Here is a 19,852-nt window from a genome sequence, read left to right as displayed (position 1 = left end):
GTTTATTTAACATACATGTATGTCAGCCCCTGGGATGTTGGTTGGAAGTTACCCCAGACTTCTAAGAGTGCCAGGCCCAGAGCACACACCTGCATGTGGAAGAGGGAGATTCTGAGGTTGAAAGCTTCAGTCCACAATGAGAAAGGAGAAGGGGTGGGGAAGGAGGGGAGGACAAGAAAGAGGGAGTGGATGGAAAAATGTATACAGTTGAAAACAGAGCACTTATTAAATAAATAAATAAAAGCACTTAAAAGAAAGCGAGAACTAGAAAAATAACTTGAGACAGAAAAGCCTTGCAAACTTCCCCCACACCATCCACTCATGCACCAAATAGGTGAGACTTGGATATTTCTACGCTAGAGAAAAAGCATCGCTGTAGAGCAGAACTGGTTAATGGAAGGGAGATTATTGTGGAAGTAAATAGAAGGCAGTCCAATTTCCGAAGAGCCAAAAAGAACCCGTTCCCACTAGTTAAGAAACACGGCAAAGAGGTAAAATAATGAGCATCCCAGTGGATGCTTCTGACAGTGTGTAGTTGGAGAATGTGGGAATCAGAAAAGGAGACCTCATGGGAGAGGTGCTATCAGTGAAGGCTTCTTGGAGGAGGTAGCTTTAACCTAATTTTTGAAGGATGGGAGGAGAGGAAAGGTCGGGGAATTCCCGGCTAGGAGCAAACCGAGCACCGCCCTCCTACGTCGCTCTCCTCTCGCCCCTCCCAGGCTCCCCTTTCTCTTCCCGCCTCTCTAGGAGTCAGCGCGGGGTTCACGTTCCCAGCACTGACGTCAGCCGGCAATGACCTCAGCGCTGTGGGGGCGGCAGGGGCAGGTTCCCGGTGAGCACCCGGAGAAGCGGCGCGGGTTTCGGACCCGCCCCCATCCGCTGGCAGCGACCAATGAGCGAGGCCACCGGCTACCCCGCCTCTCCGCAGGGTATGAAAGGCGCAACCAGAACGCAGTCGGGTTGAAGCCCCAGCCGCGGTCGAGCGAGCTTATCCCGCGGAGGAATACGACCCTCAGAGATCTCGCGCGTCTGTCGGCTGCCGCACGGCGAACCGCGCACGATATGAGCCAGGCCACCTGGGCCAGGAAGAGGACAAACATGCTCCCGGAGATCGCGGCTGCCGTCGGCTTCCTCTCCAGCCTCCTGAGGACCCGAGGCTGCGTGAGCGAGCAGAGACTGAAGGTGTTCAGCGGGGCTCTCCAGGAGGCACTAACAGGTGAGCCCACGCCAAAGGGTCCAGGCCCCCTCACACCCCGCCACCCGGGCTCAGCCCCCCTCCCTACCTGTCCTCCTTCCCCTTGGGCTTCTCAACGAGCAGCTCCGGGTCTCGGTTTCCCTCCGGCCCGGGGGGCAGCCCGCAGGTCCCCAGCTCCCTGGTCACCTCTCTCTTCGCAGCCCTGTGCTCAGGTCTTGATCTGTGGTTATTCTTGGGGGACGCAGCGGGCACAGACTCTTGTGCTGCAGTGCGATTCGGATTCCCCCGGCTTATGCCCGGAGAAAGGGGGCACCTGCGGGTCTGACTGAGAGCTCATCTTCCTCACTGGACCCTGAGACTCTCGAGGACCCTGCGGGTGACAAATCCCGGCCAGCGAGAGCAACTCTTTTGGGAGAGGAAGGTGCGCTCGAGCGTTTTCTACAACTGGAGTCCCAGGCCTGGTTCTTCCGGCTGTGCGCACGGCGCTAGTCCTGTACGGGTTGTTGACTTGCTCTAAATTGGAGCTCCTTTTGTATTCTGAGTCTAGACCCCTAAGCCATCTGCCACCTATCACGATGCCGCGAGAGCCTTGTAGGAAGTAACTGTGCTCTGTAGGAGCGTGTGTTGTGGGGTGGGGGCTGCGTGAGACAGGGAGGTGGAGAAGAAATAGGCAGCGGCTGGCTGGGGAGAGACCTGTCTCCCAACTATTTCTAGCCCCTTGGTCGGCCTTGTTGTGCAGCGACAGCCATCTCTGAATGTGCTCACACAGGTTCTGTCTTCTGAGGAGCAACATATGTTTCATTGAAGCAACCCTTTCTGACTCCTTACCTAGCTAGTTGCTAAGGGGCTCTTACTTCAAAGGAGGTAGAAGGAGACTGGGGCCCAGGGTGGGAGGAGCAGTAATTTGCTGTGGATCTAGTCATCATGGATCCAACCATGATGATTGCCTTCCTGGCTGTGAAACTGGAAGTCATGACAAACCACCTTGTTGAGTTAAAGTCACTGAGTCCCTTCCTCCTCCTTTGCAGTAGTAGCACCCCTGGTCCACCTGTTCTAACCAAGACATCTTCCCCTTGACCTGTCTCCACAGAGCACTACAAACACCACTGGTTTCCTGAGAAACCATCCAGGGGCTCTGGTTACCGCTGTATCCGCATCAACCACAAGATGGACCCCATCATCAGTAAGGTGGCCAGCCAGATTGGACTCAGCCAGCCCCAACTTCACCAGCTGCTGCCCAGAGAGCTCACCCTGTGGGTGGACCCTTACGAGGTATCCTACCGAATAGGGGAGGATGGCTCTATCTGCGTCCTGTATGAGGAGGCCCCGTTGTTCACTTCCTATGGGCTTCTCACCTGCAAGAACCAAATGATGCTGGGCAGGAGCAGCCCCTCCAAGAACTATGTGATGGCCGTCTCCAGTTAGCTCCCCTGCCACCCTCACCTGGCACTCTACTGTACTCATCCTGAGGTGACAAGAGGCCACATCATACCTCAACCTGGGAAACTGTATTTTAAATGAAGAGCTATTTATATATATATATTTTTTTTTTTTTTTTTAAGAAAAAGGGAGGAAAAACACCTGAAGATTTTTTAAAGAAAAAAATCCTTAAAGGGTGGTGCTTGGAAGCAGCCACCCCAGGTGCCTTTGGAGACAACTTTTGTGCACTTCAGTCTGGGAGCCAGTGTCTGCCAATGGGAGTGGGGAGTGTTTAGAGGTGGGCCTGACCAAGGTGAGGTGAAGGAAGCTTGGCCAGCACCTCAAGAAGATGTGAGAGGGAGCAAGCAAGGTTAACAGCTGTAAATGAGATAGATCAAGATCTGCCCTGGGAGCTCTGGGGGAGGCTGCTTCAAATCTGTCACTCTCCCAACCTGCATCCCTGACCTCAGGGACATTTCAGGAACTAAACTCATGCTGCCTAATATTCACTTTTGTTTTTCTGATGAGATCCTGGGCAGACCGTGATTCCTTCTATCCTAAACAGCTTTTCTTAAAATCATCACTAAATTCTATCACCAGGGTTCTGTAGATGTTGCTTCTCAGCCAGGAATCTAAAGCTTATTGTTTTGTGGGGGTGAAGGGAGTGAGTAAGGCAAGGGTTGCTCTGCAATGTGCTGCTTTGTGTGTAACTGTGGTGAATAATTTGGGGGTGATTTGCAATGGAATTTTAAGATCCAAAGAGTATCCACTGGGTTTTTTTCTTTTTTTTAGGCCCAAATCCTCTTTTTTGGAACCATATGAAAGTCCTAATGCTGCTGCCATTATCTCTCTGAGAGGTGGCTCAAAAGCCATGGGGAACACCAGGTCTTTTATTACTGCCTTCTTTTAAAAAGCACAGAACTCCTCTCTAACTCTTCCCACTTCTTCCCTCTGGTTGGGTCATGGAAATACCCCATTTTCTAGGACAAGAGTTCTCAGTCACTGTGCAGTATGGCTTCCCAGTCCCAGAAGGGGATAGAAATCTAGCCCTCAGAGCCTCCTGGTGCTCTGGTATGCTGAGGGAGCCATCTCTCTCTCTGTCCTCAGAACCGTAGCTGGCTGCTCAGGTATCCCTTGGCTGATGGAGAGAAAGCCTCAAATTCTATAGGACTACTTGGTATTCTTATGCAGCTGACACTAAAACCAAACATTGGGCATTGTTTTTTCTCCCTGGTGCTCAGAACACCTGTGGGAGAGGTTGCTGACTCTCTGAGTTCAATCCAAATCTGTAGTCTTGTGCAATATTTACTGTTCTGGGTTGGAGAAAAAAAAATGGAAAACTACCATTGGTTTCTCAGTGACATTAGTGAGGGGTCCTCAGAAGACCTTGAGTTTCCTAAACCTGAACCATTTTAAAAAGGATGTAGCTAGAACATCTGGTTAACCAGGCTACCCTCCTGCCATTGCCCTTTAGTGAGGAACCTCCCCCTCCCCACTGACCCACCATCACTCTTAAAGTCCCCTCCCTCTTTCCTGAGTTTCTTAACTACTCATTCTGACTCAGAGGTGCTATTTAACAAACACTCTCCCAACCCATTCCTGCCTGTTTTGCCTCCTTTTCAACTCTCCAGATCCAAGCTGTTTTCCCAAACTCTGCTTACAATGTTTATTGCTTTAAAGGTAACTTCGGGCCCACAGACACAGGAGCTTATTTTCTGGCTGGTGGGTTGAAACGAAGCTGTGAATCACCGAAGATTATGTTGTTGCATTTTGTCTGCAAACAGGCCCCTGCTTTCTTAGAAACAGCCTCATGGTCTCATGCTTAATCTTTTCTCTCTTCTCTTCTTTTTGATGTTCACTTTAAAAAAATAAAAATGCCCAGAGCTGGACTGTTGAGCAGGCCTGTCTCTCCTATTAGGTAAAAAAATTATAGTGCTTTTGTAAGCTATTCTGAAAGAAAAGACAAGGGTTACTAATTGTCTAATAGTGTTTTTATATGGAAGAATGTACAGCTTTATTGACAAATGTACACTTTTTTGTTACTTTAATAAAACTGTAGCAGACACAGTGTGTGACGCAGAGAAGGTGAAATTACCACATGGCCAATTTGGGTGTCTTTCTGATCCACATCCTCTCTTTGTATCTTCAGTTGCACTCTGAAGACCTAAATCATGTGGCTAGATAAAAGAAAATCTAAGTTGTGTGGTAAGGGCGCTTCTAAACATCCCCGCTTCCCCAGGAAGCATCTCCTTATTACTTCCTTTAATGCATATTCTAACAGTTTACAGTGTTCTAGTAGCAAAGCACTTAATTCAGCCAGGGCCTAGCTTATGCATCCTGTTCTTGCAAGGCCTTAGTTGTATTCACTCCTTTCATTTAGCAGGAATATATTGTCAGTAAGTTCTGGGCACCAGAAGTATTAAAGGTGATTATGACACACTCCTTGTCTTCTCACAGACCGAGGTGGTGAGCAGGAGACACCAAGCCATTTCCCAGGTTGGGCAGAAATTGTTAGGAATTATTGGTACAGCCGCTCCCTTTGCTGCCCACTTGTCTAATAAGCCTTGTCTTATTAGACAAGAAAAGTCGGACATTAGTAGTTTCCAGTGACATCACAAGTACATTTTCGACCTGAGCTACTTCTTTTAAAAATTTTTCTTGGCCATAGGTGCTGTTTTTACATTTTAAACATGTTGACTCATGAACAATGAGATCCACCCCCCACAACACACATTTCATTTCACACCTCCACAACTCTCCTCAACAAGCTTGTGGTTCAGCCTAGGTGTCCTAGGGGGTAGGCGGGCCTTGGAAGCTCTGTGTGATGCACTTGGAGAGTAGGTGAGTTAGGATATGTGGGTGGGGGAAGCCAGCTTATCTGTATCATAAGTAGAATTGGTTATGGAGACCCACTTGTGTTGAGGGGTTATTTAAATAAATGTTCTGATTTTCATTTGTAGCTCCTAATACAAATGTCCTAGGCATGATGAGGATCCCCTTTGTGGGTGTAAGGACCCAGGGTTAAGGTTGCATTTTTGCCCATCCAAGAGTGCTATTTTCTTTTTTGGTACAAAGTCACCATCTACCTTGTTTCTTAATAGGCCTCACTTAAGAAAATATATTTCATTTAGTAGAAAGCCTGAAATTCACCGAACCTTATCTAGAGGGTAATGTGTAACACATTACCTAGAGATGATATATAACATCATCACACATTCCTGTCTCCAAGCCAGGGAAACTGCAGAGTGGCAGATTCATCTTGGGGTTGCTCTTGGCTCTTGGCAGACTAAATAGTGCCTCAATTTACATGAAAGGGGTCTGTGATCAAGGAATATGTTACTTGCATTAGATCTGACCAGATTCACCATGGGTGGAGAGTGCCACCTAGCCAGCTGAGGTACAGGGGCAGTCCCCAGAGCTGTAAGCGGTAGCTTTATGTGTCAGGGACTGAGCTTTAGTTGGTCATTCTGTTCCCAGCTTCCCCAGTTGGTAAACAGTGCCAGCCTGACTGAGCACTGGGAGACCTGTGCGCAGTCAGCTGTTTGTGGATGATAATGCACCTCCCAAAGAGGGTAGACAAGGCCCTGGGAGCTGCAGATTAAGGGCCTATCCTGGCTCCTGATAAAAAGCTTTGGGCGGAGTAGTCCATGATGCTTCAACAAGGAGCCCCAGGAGGAAGAAACCCACTTCTGTGAGTCTGAAAGCCAATCCTTTAGCAAACTTTGTTAAGAGAAGATGGGACTCCTGGCTTCCAGGCCAGTGCCAGCACCCTAACCCAACGAAGCATGGAACACTAGAGAGAGTTCTGGACTGGCAGAGAGAATATATGGGTGATAGTATAGATTCTGCTTCCTAACCAGCTGTGTTTGGACAAGCCCCACAATTTTCCTGTCTCAGAAATTAGGGGTTTGGTTTAAATAACTTCTGTTCCTTTCTTCAGCTTTTGAATTCTAAATCATCTCCATTATCCCAGCAATCACTGTAGGGTAAATTAGCACAATGATTATCATCATTTTCAATTAGATGAGTTGAAAGGGGTTTTGGGGGGCTGGGAAGTACAAGAATAATCTTCTCTGGTTTGTATTATACTCCTGCCTGATAGGTTTTCAGTGTCCAAGGTAGTGAGGCAGCTGCAAACAGATGAGGCACTCAGGCTCTGGTGTGAGGCTGAAGGGATGTCATCAGCTCTACCACCTGCCCACAGGCTGTGCAACCCAGGCCAAGTCACTTCACCAACTAGGCCTCCATTTCCCCATTTGTAAAAGTGGATTAAGAATAGATTCCATCTCTCAGTCTTGTTATGAGGTTTAAATGAGATCAGTGAACTACTTAGAATTAGTGCTTTTCACATTTAAGTACACAATAAATGAGAATTGTAGTTTTAAGTAGTAGTTAACTTCATCTCTCCCAGGTGCTCCAAATTGGTCCTAAGATGACTAAGGATTCTCTGTTATTCTGATAACTGGAAGGAAACCATTATTAAAAGTCATAGTTCCTACTAGCACCTTCCAAAATAGCTACAGTTAACACCATCCAAGCAAGTCTGTGTTTTCTTCTTCCATAGATGACTTTCAATCCTTTGTTTAAAAACTTCACAGGCTGAAAACCCATCCTAGTGTTATAAGTAGCCGATAAGAACCTGCTGGATGAATGAACTCATGTCTGACCTCTGCCATCCTTGCTGAAATGTGTGGTGTCCTTGCCAGAAAATTGATCTTGTTGGCCACAGAGCAGTTTGGACCTGCTGGTGGATTAGTACCAAACTGGGATACATGCTCATTCACACACAAAGTGGACAGGAAGGGGATTTTCTAACAACTTTGCTTACCTCCATTCTGCCCAACTGTGGAATCATACCCACCTGCTCTCCCTTCCCAGAAGAGAGAGAAATGACAAAGCTGAGAGGTGTAAGCTTGATGAGTTCTGGCTTTCTCTCCATATCACTTCTTACAGAACTGGCAAGAAAAACATTTTGAGCTCAGCCTAAGAGGCTACTAGGGCCCTGGATAACCATCTTGTGCAAACAAGTGTACCCAGGGTGTGCAGCCAGTCCTATCTGCTTTGATAGGAGCCTGGTTCTCTGGCCCCAGCAACTCCAAGTCATTTTGTTCCCACCTGACACCTGGCTGTACTACTTCCCACCATCAGTCCCATACATAAGAGCAGGCCTTTATTCAACCCTTGTCCAGTAAACCTGACAGGCCACCCACAGCACATCAGATAAGAAGGGTGTAGCTGGGCAGGTTGAAGCAATGCTGACTTTATTTACCACCACGAACAGGGAGGAGCTGTTTAAAGTTCAGTGAGCACCAGGTGATAGAAGGTGAGGCCAGGAGATCAGTGAGTGAGGATGGCTGGAGAGAGGCCGTGCTAAACTTGGGGAACAAGCTCAAGCCTTATCTAAACTCCCCATCCGACCCCACTTCACTCCTTAGCTCTAGTCCACTGTCATCCTGGGGGACCAGTGATACCAGATATTGTGATTTTTCAAGAGAAACCTGAAATATACTTTCATTTGACATCTCCCTAAGTTCTAATGATGGTAACTATTTTTAAGTGTTAAACATTTTTTAAGTACATATCTTCATAGACCTCCATTCTGTGACCTATGATGCAGCCGGAACCTCCTGAGTGTGGAGATGTGGGGGTTTCTGAGTTGTCCCCTCCCACATACATATTTGGAAGGAGGCTCTCACCATGGCCATGGTCTCAGGAAGAAGCATCCAGCATGCTCCTGACAGAAACAAAGGCACACGCGGGGCCTATGCTTCTCCACAAAGATTCAACTGGAAGCAGCTCTCCCTACTCTCACTCAGCTGGTGCTCGTTAACCTGTGCCTGGGACTGCAGACCCTGGGCCTTTGCTCAAGGAATGCCCTGCCCACTTTCTACCCACTCACTTTTGTCTGGTTAACTCATCGCTCAAGATTCAGACCATCTCTTCCTGGCACCTTTCCACTGGCATCTCTCCCCTCCCCATGTGTGTTCCCATGATACTCGATTCTTTCCTCTGTCCTTGTCCTTATAATTTTGAATCTTAGCTAAAATGTGGACCTCAGACCCTGACAAGCAGTGTCTGGCACTTCATACGTGTTAGTGACTATAGTGAATATTCAGGTTGAATAAATGCCAAGAATAAGGACCTAATAGATGAAAGGGATTTAAATCTGGTGGAAGAAAAACCAATCAGGTCAATTCAGGATCTGCCAGTGAGGAATCCCAGCTCAAAATAGCCAAGTTATGGACTGTACCTTGTTAAGAAAATGATCTTTAAAATCTTGCAGGCTATTCTGTCTTTAGGCACCTGCTATTATATATAAATGTAACTTAGGGAGGAGTGGACACACTTTAAATCATAACGTAGGAGAACTTTAGTTATCAATTAACTTCCTAAGTAGTTTTACCCAGAAGGTAATTGTGCGGAGAAAGAAAGGCTGGATTATCAGGAAGGTACTCTGACAGAAGTGGCAGGAAAAAGACTCCACAGCTACTGAACACTGATCCTGTCCACAGGAATCATCCTTCCTACTGGCTCCTCGGGAGGCCACTGTGAAGGGGCTGGTGCAAGTAGCTCTGGGCGTAGAAATCGAGGAGTAGGGAGCCTAGCTTCAGGCCTAACAATGACTAGTAATACATGTCTTTGACATCCTGGGCTAGCCCCTTCCACTTGTGAGCTTCTACTGTTTTGTCATCTGTAAAATGAGCCACTTGTGGCCCTGGCCAGTGTGGCTCAGTTGGTTGGAGTGTTGTCCTGTAACAGAAAGTTTACAGGTTCAATTCCTGGTCAGAGCACATACCTAGGTTGCAGTTTCTCCCTGGTCAGGGCACATGTGGGAGGTGACCAATTGATGCTTGTCTTTGACATTGGTGCTTCCCTTCTTCTCTTGGGTGAAGATAAAAAAATCTCCACAGTTGAGTATAACAAAAAAATAATATGAAATAAAATGAGTCACTTATACTAAACCATCTCTCAGCATTCCATTTCCATTTCCAGTTGGAACAAGAAAATCTCTGCTTTTTCTGTTTCATTTCTGGCCAGCACATAGTCCTGGGCCTGCCTCTATCACTCTCAAAACATCACATCAGCCTTCTACCTGCTGCACTAGCCCAGGGAGCCTGGGCCAACCCCCAACTCTATTTGCATCATACCTTTTCTTCCTCGCTACCTTTCTTTGCCATTTGGAAGCCCTACTATGGGAATACAAGGTTCTCCCAAATCTTTCCAAGCCAAACCAACCATGCCTAGACCCCTCACTTTGTCAGTTCTCTCCTGCTCACCTCTCCTTGCAGCTGTGCCCACATTTGCAAATTTCTCTATTTTGCGATTTTCATGACCCAAAACTATTTGTAAAACTAGTTTGACATACTTTTCTTCTAGGATATGAGCACCTAGTGGGTGCTGAACACCCACTATTGCCAGGCACTCTGCTTGGTGGCTCACACACAGGCTCTCTCATGTACATGAACACACTGTGGAGTATTGCTACCTCAAGCTCACAGAAGAGAAAAGCAAAGCACCAGTAACTAGACAGGGAGGCAGACACAGGTTTGGAACCTAGTTGTGACTGTCTCCAGAGTTCATGCTTTTCCCTTTACCTGCTGCCTCTTCAGGATGTCTTCCCTGAATAATTTCATTGTTCTCTTCATAAACGTCTTTACTTCAAGGCTTTTCAACATTTACACATGTGCTTTAAAACTGCTCACATTTTTATCACTTATTTCTTACTCCAGTGTCTCTAAATGATATGTACACATGGTTTATAACTGACCACACTTTTTAAAATCACACTTTTACAACAAATACAGCCAGCAAATTTTCAGTTATTAATTTTGGTTGATGTCTCATAGCTTTTCAAGCTCACGCCCCCTTTCTAGTTGTTACCATATGAGCCTCCATAGCAGGACCCATGGAATTATTTCTTTTTATACTCCCATGTGGTGTCTGCGACTTGGTCCAGGACAGTCTAAGTCCACTAGCTGTTAAATTAAAAGATAAGGGTTGTGAAAACTGTGGTGTTCCCACAGGTGGCCACAGGGCAGGCAAGTCCCCTCTCCTCACTGTCCCCTTCTCTCCTCCCATTCCGCACCTAAAAAGGAAAGTGCCCTCTTTCTAAGGGGTGAGCAAACCCTATGAGCTGAGCCTCCCTGCATAAATACACACTAGCAAACATGTTCCTAGGTGGATGCTGATGACAGTGCTTCATTTGGTTGTCTCATTTACCCCAAACCACAACAACCTAAAATATAAAGCAGAGTGGGCAGACGTGGACATAGATCTAGAGAAATACATTGAGAAACAAATGGAGGCTTGTTTTTGGAATAATCTTTTATGTAACATAGGCTAATGCATAGGGTAAGGATTCTGTCTTCATGCCTGGACTGTGGGTTTAAATTTTCATGGTTTAAAGAGGATCAGATTTTCTGGTGAGAGTGAGGAGGCCATGGGAGGAACAAAGGGGAACAAGAGGCAAAGCCCTCTAGGAGCCTTTCTTTTATGAGTGTTCTTGTCCTGGCTCTAGAAAAGCTGAGACTAGAGAGGAATGATCCCTTTACTATGTAGGTTGGAGGTGGGGATGGGAGAGACAGTACATTTGAGCTACTCAGCTGCTAGTTCCCGGCAGCTGGTACGTGCCAAGAGAAGTGTGATTAAGTGCCCAAGCCCCTCCCCACTCCTCACGAGTCTAAGTACCCCACAAAGCCTTTTGTTCTCTTGGGCAGAGCTTCCCCTCACCAGCTGCCTGCTCCTCCAGGTGTTTCCTGTACTCTCTCTGTTTTCTGGCTGGGTAGCAGAGGGCAGGTGGAGGGAGTCTGTTTTGGCTTCCTGTGAACCAATGGCAGCCTGTGAGGGGGAGGCAGGGCACTCCTATATCTGGAGAGAACTGACCACAAGCAGCAGCTGCCTCCTGACACCTGCCTTTCTGAAAGCGTGTCCATAGTAACAGAGCACAAAAAGGAAGAGGCTTCCTCAGCAGAGCAAGACAGGGGCTTCCGTTGGGTCAGGCCAGAGGGGGTTGGTCATTTTACAAGTGAGATGTCTGGAAGCTTCCCACCCCAATTTCCTTTCCCCAAGGGAGAGGGGTGGGGTCAGGGCCTAAAGTGTGGGTCACTCCAGGGACCCCAGAGCAAAAGCCTGGTTACCCTGGACTCTAAGCCCTATGTGAAATGGCAGTTGCCTCTCAATGAAAAAGTCCAGAGTGGACAGTGGCTGGCTTGGTAAAGCCTCCATGTTCTTACCTCAGACCTGAAACTGCCCCACTCATCATCTTCTCCAAGACGCCCCAACCCCAGCCAGTCAGTACAAAAACACTGTCTTGGGTTTCTCTCTGGCCACTCTTCCCAGGAAGGCAGGGCAGTCTTTTCAGTTCATTTCTCCATTTCAATGGAAACAATCCACTCATCTGTGTGACTATTTCTACATCTTCCCGTTGGCTCTGGTGAGCTGAACTGTCTGTTTTGATGCTACATAGTATCTCCCATGCTTACATAGGGCATGGCGCAAAGTAGGTTCTCAACGATATTGTAAATGAATGAATGAGAATGTTACCTCTTTAATCCTTTTCTATCTTTATATTTGTGATGAGCTAAAAAAATAACACAATAAAACATAGCCTTAGTGAGCATTCACCATGTACATGATCTCATTAAATCCTCAGAATAACCCTATGGGGTTGATACTATTACCCTTAGAGTACCAATGAAGAGACTAAAGCTCAGGGAAGGTGAAACAAACTACCTACAGCACACTGCTGTGGCAGAGTAGGTGGCAGAGTCACACTCCAATCCAGGACTGACTGAAAAAAAAAAGAAAAAAATTAAGGCAAAACTGGAACCGGGGTTTCTTTTATTTCTCCCTGTCACCGTTAGCCCTCAGGCCTTTTGGATTCCAGGAACTTCTACACCAAGTCACAGTTCACATTGCATAGACAGCAAAGGTAAGAACTCAGGAATTCTCAGTCTTATATATCTTTTATATCCAAGCTCTCCTCTGTGAAATCCTTGACATTTATCCTAGTCTTAAGCGATTTTACAAAAATCTTCAGAACTCTTCTAGAAAGAAGTCACTGATCCTATCCTCACTCATACATGTGGTATTTTGTATGCATAGGTCTTTCATGGATTTTATTTTGTTTATATGTCTTACTTCAACTTCAACATAAGGTCCTAGATATCACTCTAATATTGCTCAATAAGAGCCATAGCTCCTGAGTCTAAGATAACACTTGGGTATAAATGTGACAGCAAGAAGGTCTCAGGGACCAGGCAGTCCAGTCCAGACACACGAGTGCATACCCAGAATCCTGATCCAATAGACGTGGACCAGACAGATGGAGTGCTTTACCCTCAGCTGCTGATTTCCCAGCCCTGGTGCAAAACACAGAGACTCCTTGTGTTTTTTGTGACCCACTTCCTTTCTTACTCTCCAGGGTGGAGGCTTAGGCCTCAGTGGCATCTTTTGTTTTCACAAAAGTAAAATAATCTCCCTTTTATAGTCACTGCTTGACCAATAGGCTTTTCCCACGGCACCTCCCAGGTGGAAAAAAAAAAAGAATGGAACACTAATTGTGTCCTGGGATGAGACTCAAAGATACCCTGGTGGGTGGAACAGGATATAAAAACTTGTTAGGATTATAATTTTATTTGAATGTGAGGGATTGAAGTGGATTAATGCTTGTCTTGGAGTCCAGTGTCTGTATCTGGCCTCTAGCACAGGGCCAGCTGCCTGCAGTAGCTTGAAAGATATTTTTATGGTTTTGAGTTTTCAGCTTCTGTCTAGTCAGCAGGCAGTGGGTCTCCTGGAGTGAGAGCCCTCTTATGTCTAAAGACAGATCCCTGTGAGACACACAAGTTGGGTAGTAGGGCAGAGACAGGAGAACTGGGTTTTTGTTCTTAGGGCTTTGTCAGCCCAAAGGAGGTAAAGGAATAATTATATATGAGAATACATAAAACAATGACAACAGAGGATTAAGTGCAAACTAATGGAATTATGCAGAATACATTACACACAAAAGTTCAGGTGATAGCTAGACAAATAAAAATTATGTGAGATGGGTGAGGTTAGCTTGAGTAAAAATTGGGAAAGAAAGCTGTTTTGAGAAATGCCCTTACTATCGGATGCCAGAGAAAAGAAACTCAGCCCAGCTTTGAGCATGGGCACCTTGGCCAACACACACTGGAAGCCAGTGAGTGGGAGGAAGAGCAGGGCCTGAAGCCAGGTAGGAGGGAGCTGTGAGTTCTCTTACTTCTGTCCCCTGCCCAGCCACTCCGTTCCTCCCTTCCCCCATTTCTGCAACCCAGCACCACCAGCTCAGCCCCTCTGCAGCAAAAGCAAGCAGGGGAGGGAGTTTAGTCCAGAACACCTGCCTTTGGCCTCAGAATCATAACTAGTATATGGGATACCTTTTCACTGTTTTAAGACACAGGAAATTATTCCTTTTTATTCTAAATTTATCAAGATCTAGATCTTAACCTACAGTTCCCACTAGTTCTCCCAAATCAGGCTGGGCTGATGCTATAAGGCAACAGGATGAGGGAGACAAAAATGGGAGATTCAGGAACTGGGAGAACAAGAAGAGGGAAACCTCTACCCTTACTTTATTTTTTAAAAAGAGAGATCTATGCATTGCTTTGGATCTTTCTGGTCTCAATTGCCTCACAAAATATTGGGTTGGCCAAGAATTTTGTTTCATTTTTTTCATAAAATAGTTCTAGTAGCCCTTAGTCGTCTTTAATTTCATTCAGAACAATTTTGTAGATTATATTGTGGCAACTTCATATCAGTGTACATTTTAAAGAACTTATCAAAATTGGTGAGTTTTTGTGTAGCCATTTTAACATTGAGGATGGAAAAAATATGCAACATTTTATGCTTTATTATTTCAAGGAAGATAAAAACACAACTGAAATACACACACACAAAAAAGATGTGTGCAGTGTATGGAGAAGGTGCTATGATGGATCAGATGTGCCAAGAGTGTTTTGTGAAGTTTCATGCTAGAGATTTCTCTGTGGACAATGCTTCACAGTTGGGTAGACCAGTTGCAGTTGATATTGATCAAATTAAGACATTAATTGAACCCTGGCTGGTGTAGCTCAGTGGACTGAGCTCGGGCCTGCGAACCACACAATCACAGTTCGATTCCCAGTCAGGGCACATGCCTTGGTTGCAGGCCAGTTCCCAGCAGGGGACTCACAAGAGGCAACCATACATTGATATTTCTCTCCTTCTCTCCTTCCCTTCCTCTCTAAAGATAAATAAATAAAATCTTTTAAAAAAGACATTAATTGAGAACAATCAATGTTATACCATGTGGGAGATAGCTGACATACTTAAAATATCCAAATCAATGAAGTTATTGGTAAAAATGAAAAATGGGTCTTCTATTTTACAGAAAAAAAATGAAAGGAACTTTTTGGCCAACCCAATAATAGAGTGAAGTACTTTGAAAAACTTTTAAAATTTTATGCCCATCCTACCTCCTGGGAGGTATGAATGTAAGGAAATTGAAAACAGAGGTATATATTTGCACAGCCTCTCCATTTACAGAGCACCATATGACAATCATCTTACTCTCCACATGATGGGAGTACAGGTGGTGGGTGATTTTACCCCCAAATTACACAGGGTAGACTGGGACTCAGACAGCCTGGGCAACTTGCCCCAAATTATATAGTAATCAGATGGTGACCTGAAAGTGGAAGCTGGTTTTCTGACTCCTGGTCCACTCTTTTCACTTAGCCTTTTAATGTTTGAGGACACAGGTAAATTATTTTGAAGGAATCCCGTTCTAACTATACTGTAAATTTAATGGCAAAGGGCCCAGACCCCACTCTTCTCCATCTGTCCCCAGGGCTTGGGATTTTTTCACTTAAACCCTATTTCCAAAGAGGTAAAACAATACCCAGTCAAGGGATTTTTGCGTAAGGAGAACCTGAAAATATAATGCCCCACACTACTGCAACATAGCATTGCTGCTCCAAACTGAGGTCTCCCCTCCCAGAGGTCCTGGCTATGCACAGAGCTGGCCATGAGCCCAGAAGCAGCACAGGCTAGAGCCTGCCCAAAGAATGGCAGATGGGCATGCTGGTGCGAGAGCCAGGGCTTTGAACAAACTTTTTGTTTTCCAGCCTAACATCCAGGTCAGTTCCCCTCCTATCTCCTGCTCTTTGGCAGTCTCCTCCTACCCCTTCTGTCTTTGGGCTGGCTCTGAGGAGCCAATAGGCTCTGGAGAGATGGGGGCCGCTGTCCTTTGACTGGGAGATGGATGAAAGGAGGCTTGCAACTGTGTGGGGCAACTGTTGCCATCTGTCTGGAGGGTCTGGACCATTCACTTTGTGCACCACTGGGCTTGGGCCTTTTGTTTAGTTGGCTGGGAAGGAGGGGGTGTTGATGTAGGAAATGAAGGGAGGTAGAGAGTGACAGAAGCAGTTTCTTTGAGTCTGTAACAAACTTTCAGTGACTCACTGGTATAATTTGCATTAGGAAGCTGCTCAAACCCCAGACCATTCAAGTGATCGACAACCTCAGCCCTCTCCTCTTTTCACATCCATTCCACACCCTGCTGCAGCCAAACAACTCCCAGATTAGCGAAGGTGGCCCTAGCCCCTCCACAGGGATGGGGACCAGGACAGGTGCTCTGGACCTCTCTGTCCCCATCTTTTTGCCAATGTAGGTGTGCCTGGGGTCCTCCGCTCTCTCCACCCCCATCAATCCTTTACAGCTGTTCTCTTTTTGTTTGGTTTCTGTGGTCTGGCAGGCAGAGGGGCCAAAGTAGGGGAAAAAAAGCTCATTAGCTGCCAGGGGGCTGAACAGGAAAAGAAAGGAGCTAAACAGAGGTGGGGGGGGGTTTGGCAGTCCTCCAGCACAGCTCTTGGTCTTTGAATAGCACCCCAGGCCAGGGGCTGCAGTCAGTGTCAGAGAGGCTTTGGGATATTTAATTATTTAAAGGTCTCAATAAAAGGAGCTAAGTCTCTGGGGAAGGGGTTGGGGCATAGGCAGATGGTGTGCCCAAGGAGCTGGGATATGGTTTCAGGGTAAGTGAGGATGAGGGTGGTAAAAGGAGGGAGAGATAACCAAGAGAATGGAGGATGGAAGTAAAACAGACACTGCCCCCCAGACCCAAGCAGGCCCTGCAGATGGCCTTTCCCTACACCAGCTGGTGGCAGGGTGCCAGCCCACCACTCTCCAACTTCACCAGTCCTGCCTGCCCTAAGCAAGATCCATTTTGGAAATAATAAATCCGTGACGTGGGAATGGGGTGGGAGTGGGGTCATCCTCTTTCACCTGTCTTCTGGCACTAAAGGATGCTCCAAATTGGTTTACTGGTGACCAGGACTGGGCAGACAGGTCGGAGAATTTTCTGTGGCTTCATTTTTTTAAATTGTGGTAAAATTCATATAGCATGAAATTCATCATTTTATCTGGTTTCAAATTATTTGGTAAGACCACACAACAAGTCTGTTGGGAAAATTGACAAGGTGGATAATTGGAGGCCCTGCTCTTGGGGACACGTGCTGCTTCAGAAGGTAACCCATTTGAAGCCCTTTTCTCACACAATATTGCAGGTAGCGTTACCTCTTGAAGAGCAAAGGCAGATGGGGTAGAAACCCACAACCTGGGTTCAAATTCAGCTCTGTTACCACAGGTACCTTACCAGACTTCTCAATGCCTCGGTTTCTCATCTATCAAATGAGGATGAAAAACAGTTCCCATTCAGTACTGTGGAGAAGATTAGCAGATGTGAAGCACTTGGAAGAGTGCCTGGCTCTTAGTAAACACACATACTATGTTACTAAATATTACCATCATCACCATCATCACCAGATTGGGAGGCATTTCTACCAACCACACAATGGAAACAGAGAAACAGGGATTTGGGAATTGGGTATGAGGCCAAAAGAGAATTTGCCTGGGTAGGGACGATAGGATGGAGTGAGGGGTATAGATGGGCTTCCCACCCTTCTCCCGTTTGTAATGAGCTTTTGATTTGACTACTCTCTGTTCCTACAAGAGTAGTCCTGTTCGGGTAACCCACTCTCCCATCTGCACCCTGCTGGTATTTCCATCACACTGACCCAGCAGCCTTAGGGCCTTGGGCTCCTACACCTTGCTTTGTGGCCATTTTGGCACTGTGTTAGCCCAATTTTACCGATGGAATGACCTACTCAAATGGCTAGGGCCTTAAGATTTCATTCTTCTGCTACCTGGGGCTTTTCCCATTCTGTTAGCCCCACCCCGCATGAGGTAATCACTAGGTCACTGTGGGTCACGCACTGCAAGACATCTTCTTTTGTCCATCTTCATTTCTTAGTGTTATATGCCCCGAACGTGGCGGCGGGTTGGGTTTGTCTTCTGCTGCTTCCAACGGAAGCAGCTCTCCAGGACTCAACGTGCCTGGGGACGACAGCTACGCCTTTCAGCCCAGGACAGCTGAGGTTAAAGTGACCCCACCGCGGGCCGCCTGGAACCTGTCTGAGCAGCAAGGGCCGGCCTCGGGGCTAAGGCCGCCAGGTGTCCAGTGCCTCCCTTCTGGATGCGGTTCGAAGGGGGAGCCCTGGGCCACCGGCTCTCCACATCAGTCAGTCCCAGCCCTAGCAGCGGGCCAGAACCCGGAGGTAGCTCACTTCGCTCAGCCTCCGCCCATGCCCCGCCCCCGCCCCGCCCCGCCTCGCCTCGCCCCGCCCCGCCCCGCCTCGCCTCGCCTCGGCAACAGACTGCTGATTGGCTGGTCTCGGGTAGAGAGGCCGGTGAACGTCCACTCTGACGCTATGGGCGCGGCAGAGGAGGGCGAAACCTGGTGCTAGGGGACGCGCTCTGACTGAGCGTAGCGGCTGGGTAGGGGCGAGCCTTTCCGCAAGAGGAGAGGAAGGAGGAGGACCTTGGCCGGTCCTTGGCTGTACCCGGAGCCCCTCCCGCCCGCCACTTGTTGCCAGTGCATCTCGGTCTCTAAAACTCGGTTATCCATCCCTACCCTTTATTTCATTCTGTCCCCGTCCCCAGGGCCTGCACCAGCCATTCTGGAGCAATTAATTGTACAGGTCCATGTTTCTATACCTCTTACGTTTACCAGCCCTCTCTCGTAAATCTCTCCGAACTGGGGGCATTTGTGTCCCCAGGTTTGTGACTTGGACCCTCTTCATTTTATTCTTGTCTGTGCTCTCATGCTCCCTTATAGCAGCGTTAACCCTCACCCTCTCTCTAAAAGCCAAAATAACCGACCCCTTCATTATACTGATCCCACTGGCACGAGCCTCACATTGTTTTCCGAGGACATAGATTCTAAGCTTTGTAAAAGAAAGTATCTTGATTAATTTCATTCCCTGACCTTGATGCACACAAACATACATACACCTTGATGCAAACATACATACACACACATACACATAGATTCAAAGAACCTAGCACAGTAGCATCAAAATTAGAACTTTGTCAATAGTGACAAGGGTTTCACTCCAGCCTCTGCCACTCGTTGGCTGTGCAACCTTGAGCAATTACTTGACATCTATGAAGCTCCATTTCTTCCTATGAAAAACGTTAACAATAAGAGCACCTACCTCCCATAGCATTACTGTGATAGAATGCTTGGCATTCAGTGCTGGTTGATAAGTGATGATATTATTTTAGGTATTAATAACAAAGGAGGGAATATTTCCTTCCCACATTTAATCACAGCCCTCCATTCTGGAGCAACACTTGATTCTAGGGACATTTAAAATTCCTGTCAGAAAAGCAATATAAAAGTCAGAATAAAAACAGAGTGCAGCCCAGAGAGGGGGCCCAAATAGGGATTTGGAATGGGGTCCAGAACTCAAGGTGTCCAGGAAATATTAGAAAGATATGTAGGATATCCACACCCCTCCCCTGCTACGGGTATGAATTAGGGGAAGGGACATATGGAGAAGGAACATGCAGGGCTGTTTTGAACAGCAGCAGCTTTGCAGCTAACTTCTGGCATGGTCATTTAACATATTATAACCTGTAACTGGTTGCATAGATATATTAAATAGCTGTGGCCATGCCCTCAGCCAGGGGTATGGAAGGGACTTCCACCCAAGATATAACTGGGGGGCAGCTCCCCCTGGTTACAGCATCTGCATGAAAGCTTGGAGGTGATTGGCTCAATGACATGGGGCCACATCTGCCCAGACTCACAATGGCAGCCCAGTAAACCTGGAAGAATACAGGAATGCTGGCAGGTGTAACTGATTGTAGGAGTTGAAATGGGGGTGCAGAGGAAGATTG

The 19,852-nt window shown here is 46.9% G+C and overlaps 1 protein-coding gene across 1 annotated transcript; it reads left to right on the top strand.

Moving 5' to 3' along the window:
* The first annotated feature begins 835 nt into the window (after positions 1-835).
* Positions 836-3,947, top strand: BTG2 (BTG anti-proliferation factor 2). Its single transcript, XM_037067088.1, has 2 exons — positions 836-1,216; positions 2,286-3,947. Exons 1-2 carry the CDS (start codon positions 1,063-1,065, stop codon positions 2,618-2,620), a joined length of 489 nt encoding a protein of 162 aa, XP_036922983.1. The 5' UTR covers positions 836-1,062; the 3' UTR covers positions 2,621-3,947.
* Positions 3,948-19,852: the final 15,905 nt, after the last annotated feature.

The sequence above is a fragment of the Sturnira hondurensis genome, unplaced genomic scaffold, assembly GCF_014824575.4.
Source record: "Sturnira hondurensis isolate 20B ecotype Veracruz unplaced genomic scaffold, ASM1482457v3 Scaffold0017082, whole genome shotgun sequence".
Taxonomy (NCBI): domain Eukaryota; kingdom Metazoa; phylum Chordata; class Mammalia; order Chiroptera; family Phyllostomidae; genus Sturnira; species Sturnira hondurensis.
Note: the sequence above shows the minus strand (reverse complement) of the source record. Positions and strands in the feature narration are given on the sequence as shown.

What these genes read in the sequence shown, in the direction of transcription:
- BTG2 (XM_037067088.1), top strand. Translation starts at nt 1,063, where the DNA reads ATGAGCCAGGCCACCTGGGCCAGGAAGAGGACAAACATGCTCCCGGAG. An exon ending in TCTCCAGGAGGCACTAACAG is followed by an intron (nt 1,217 to 2,285) that starts GTGAGCCCACGC and finishes CTGTCTCCACAG; the next exon opens with AGCACTACAAACACCACTGG.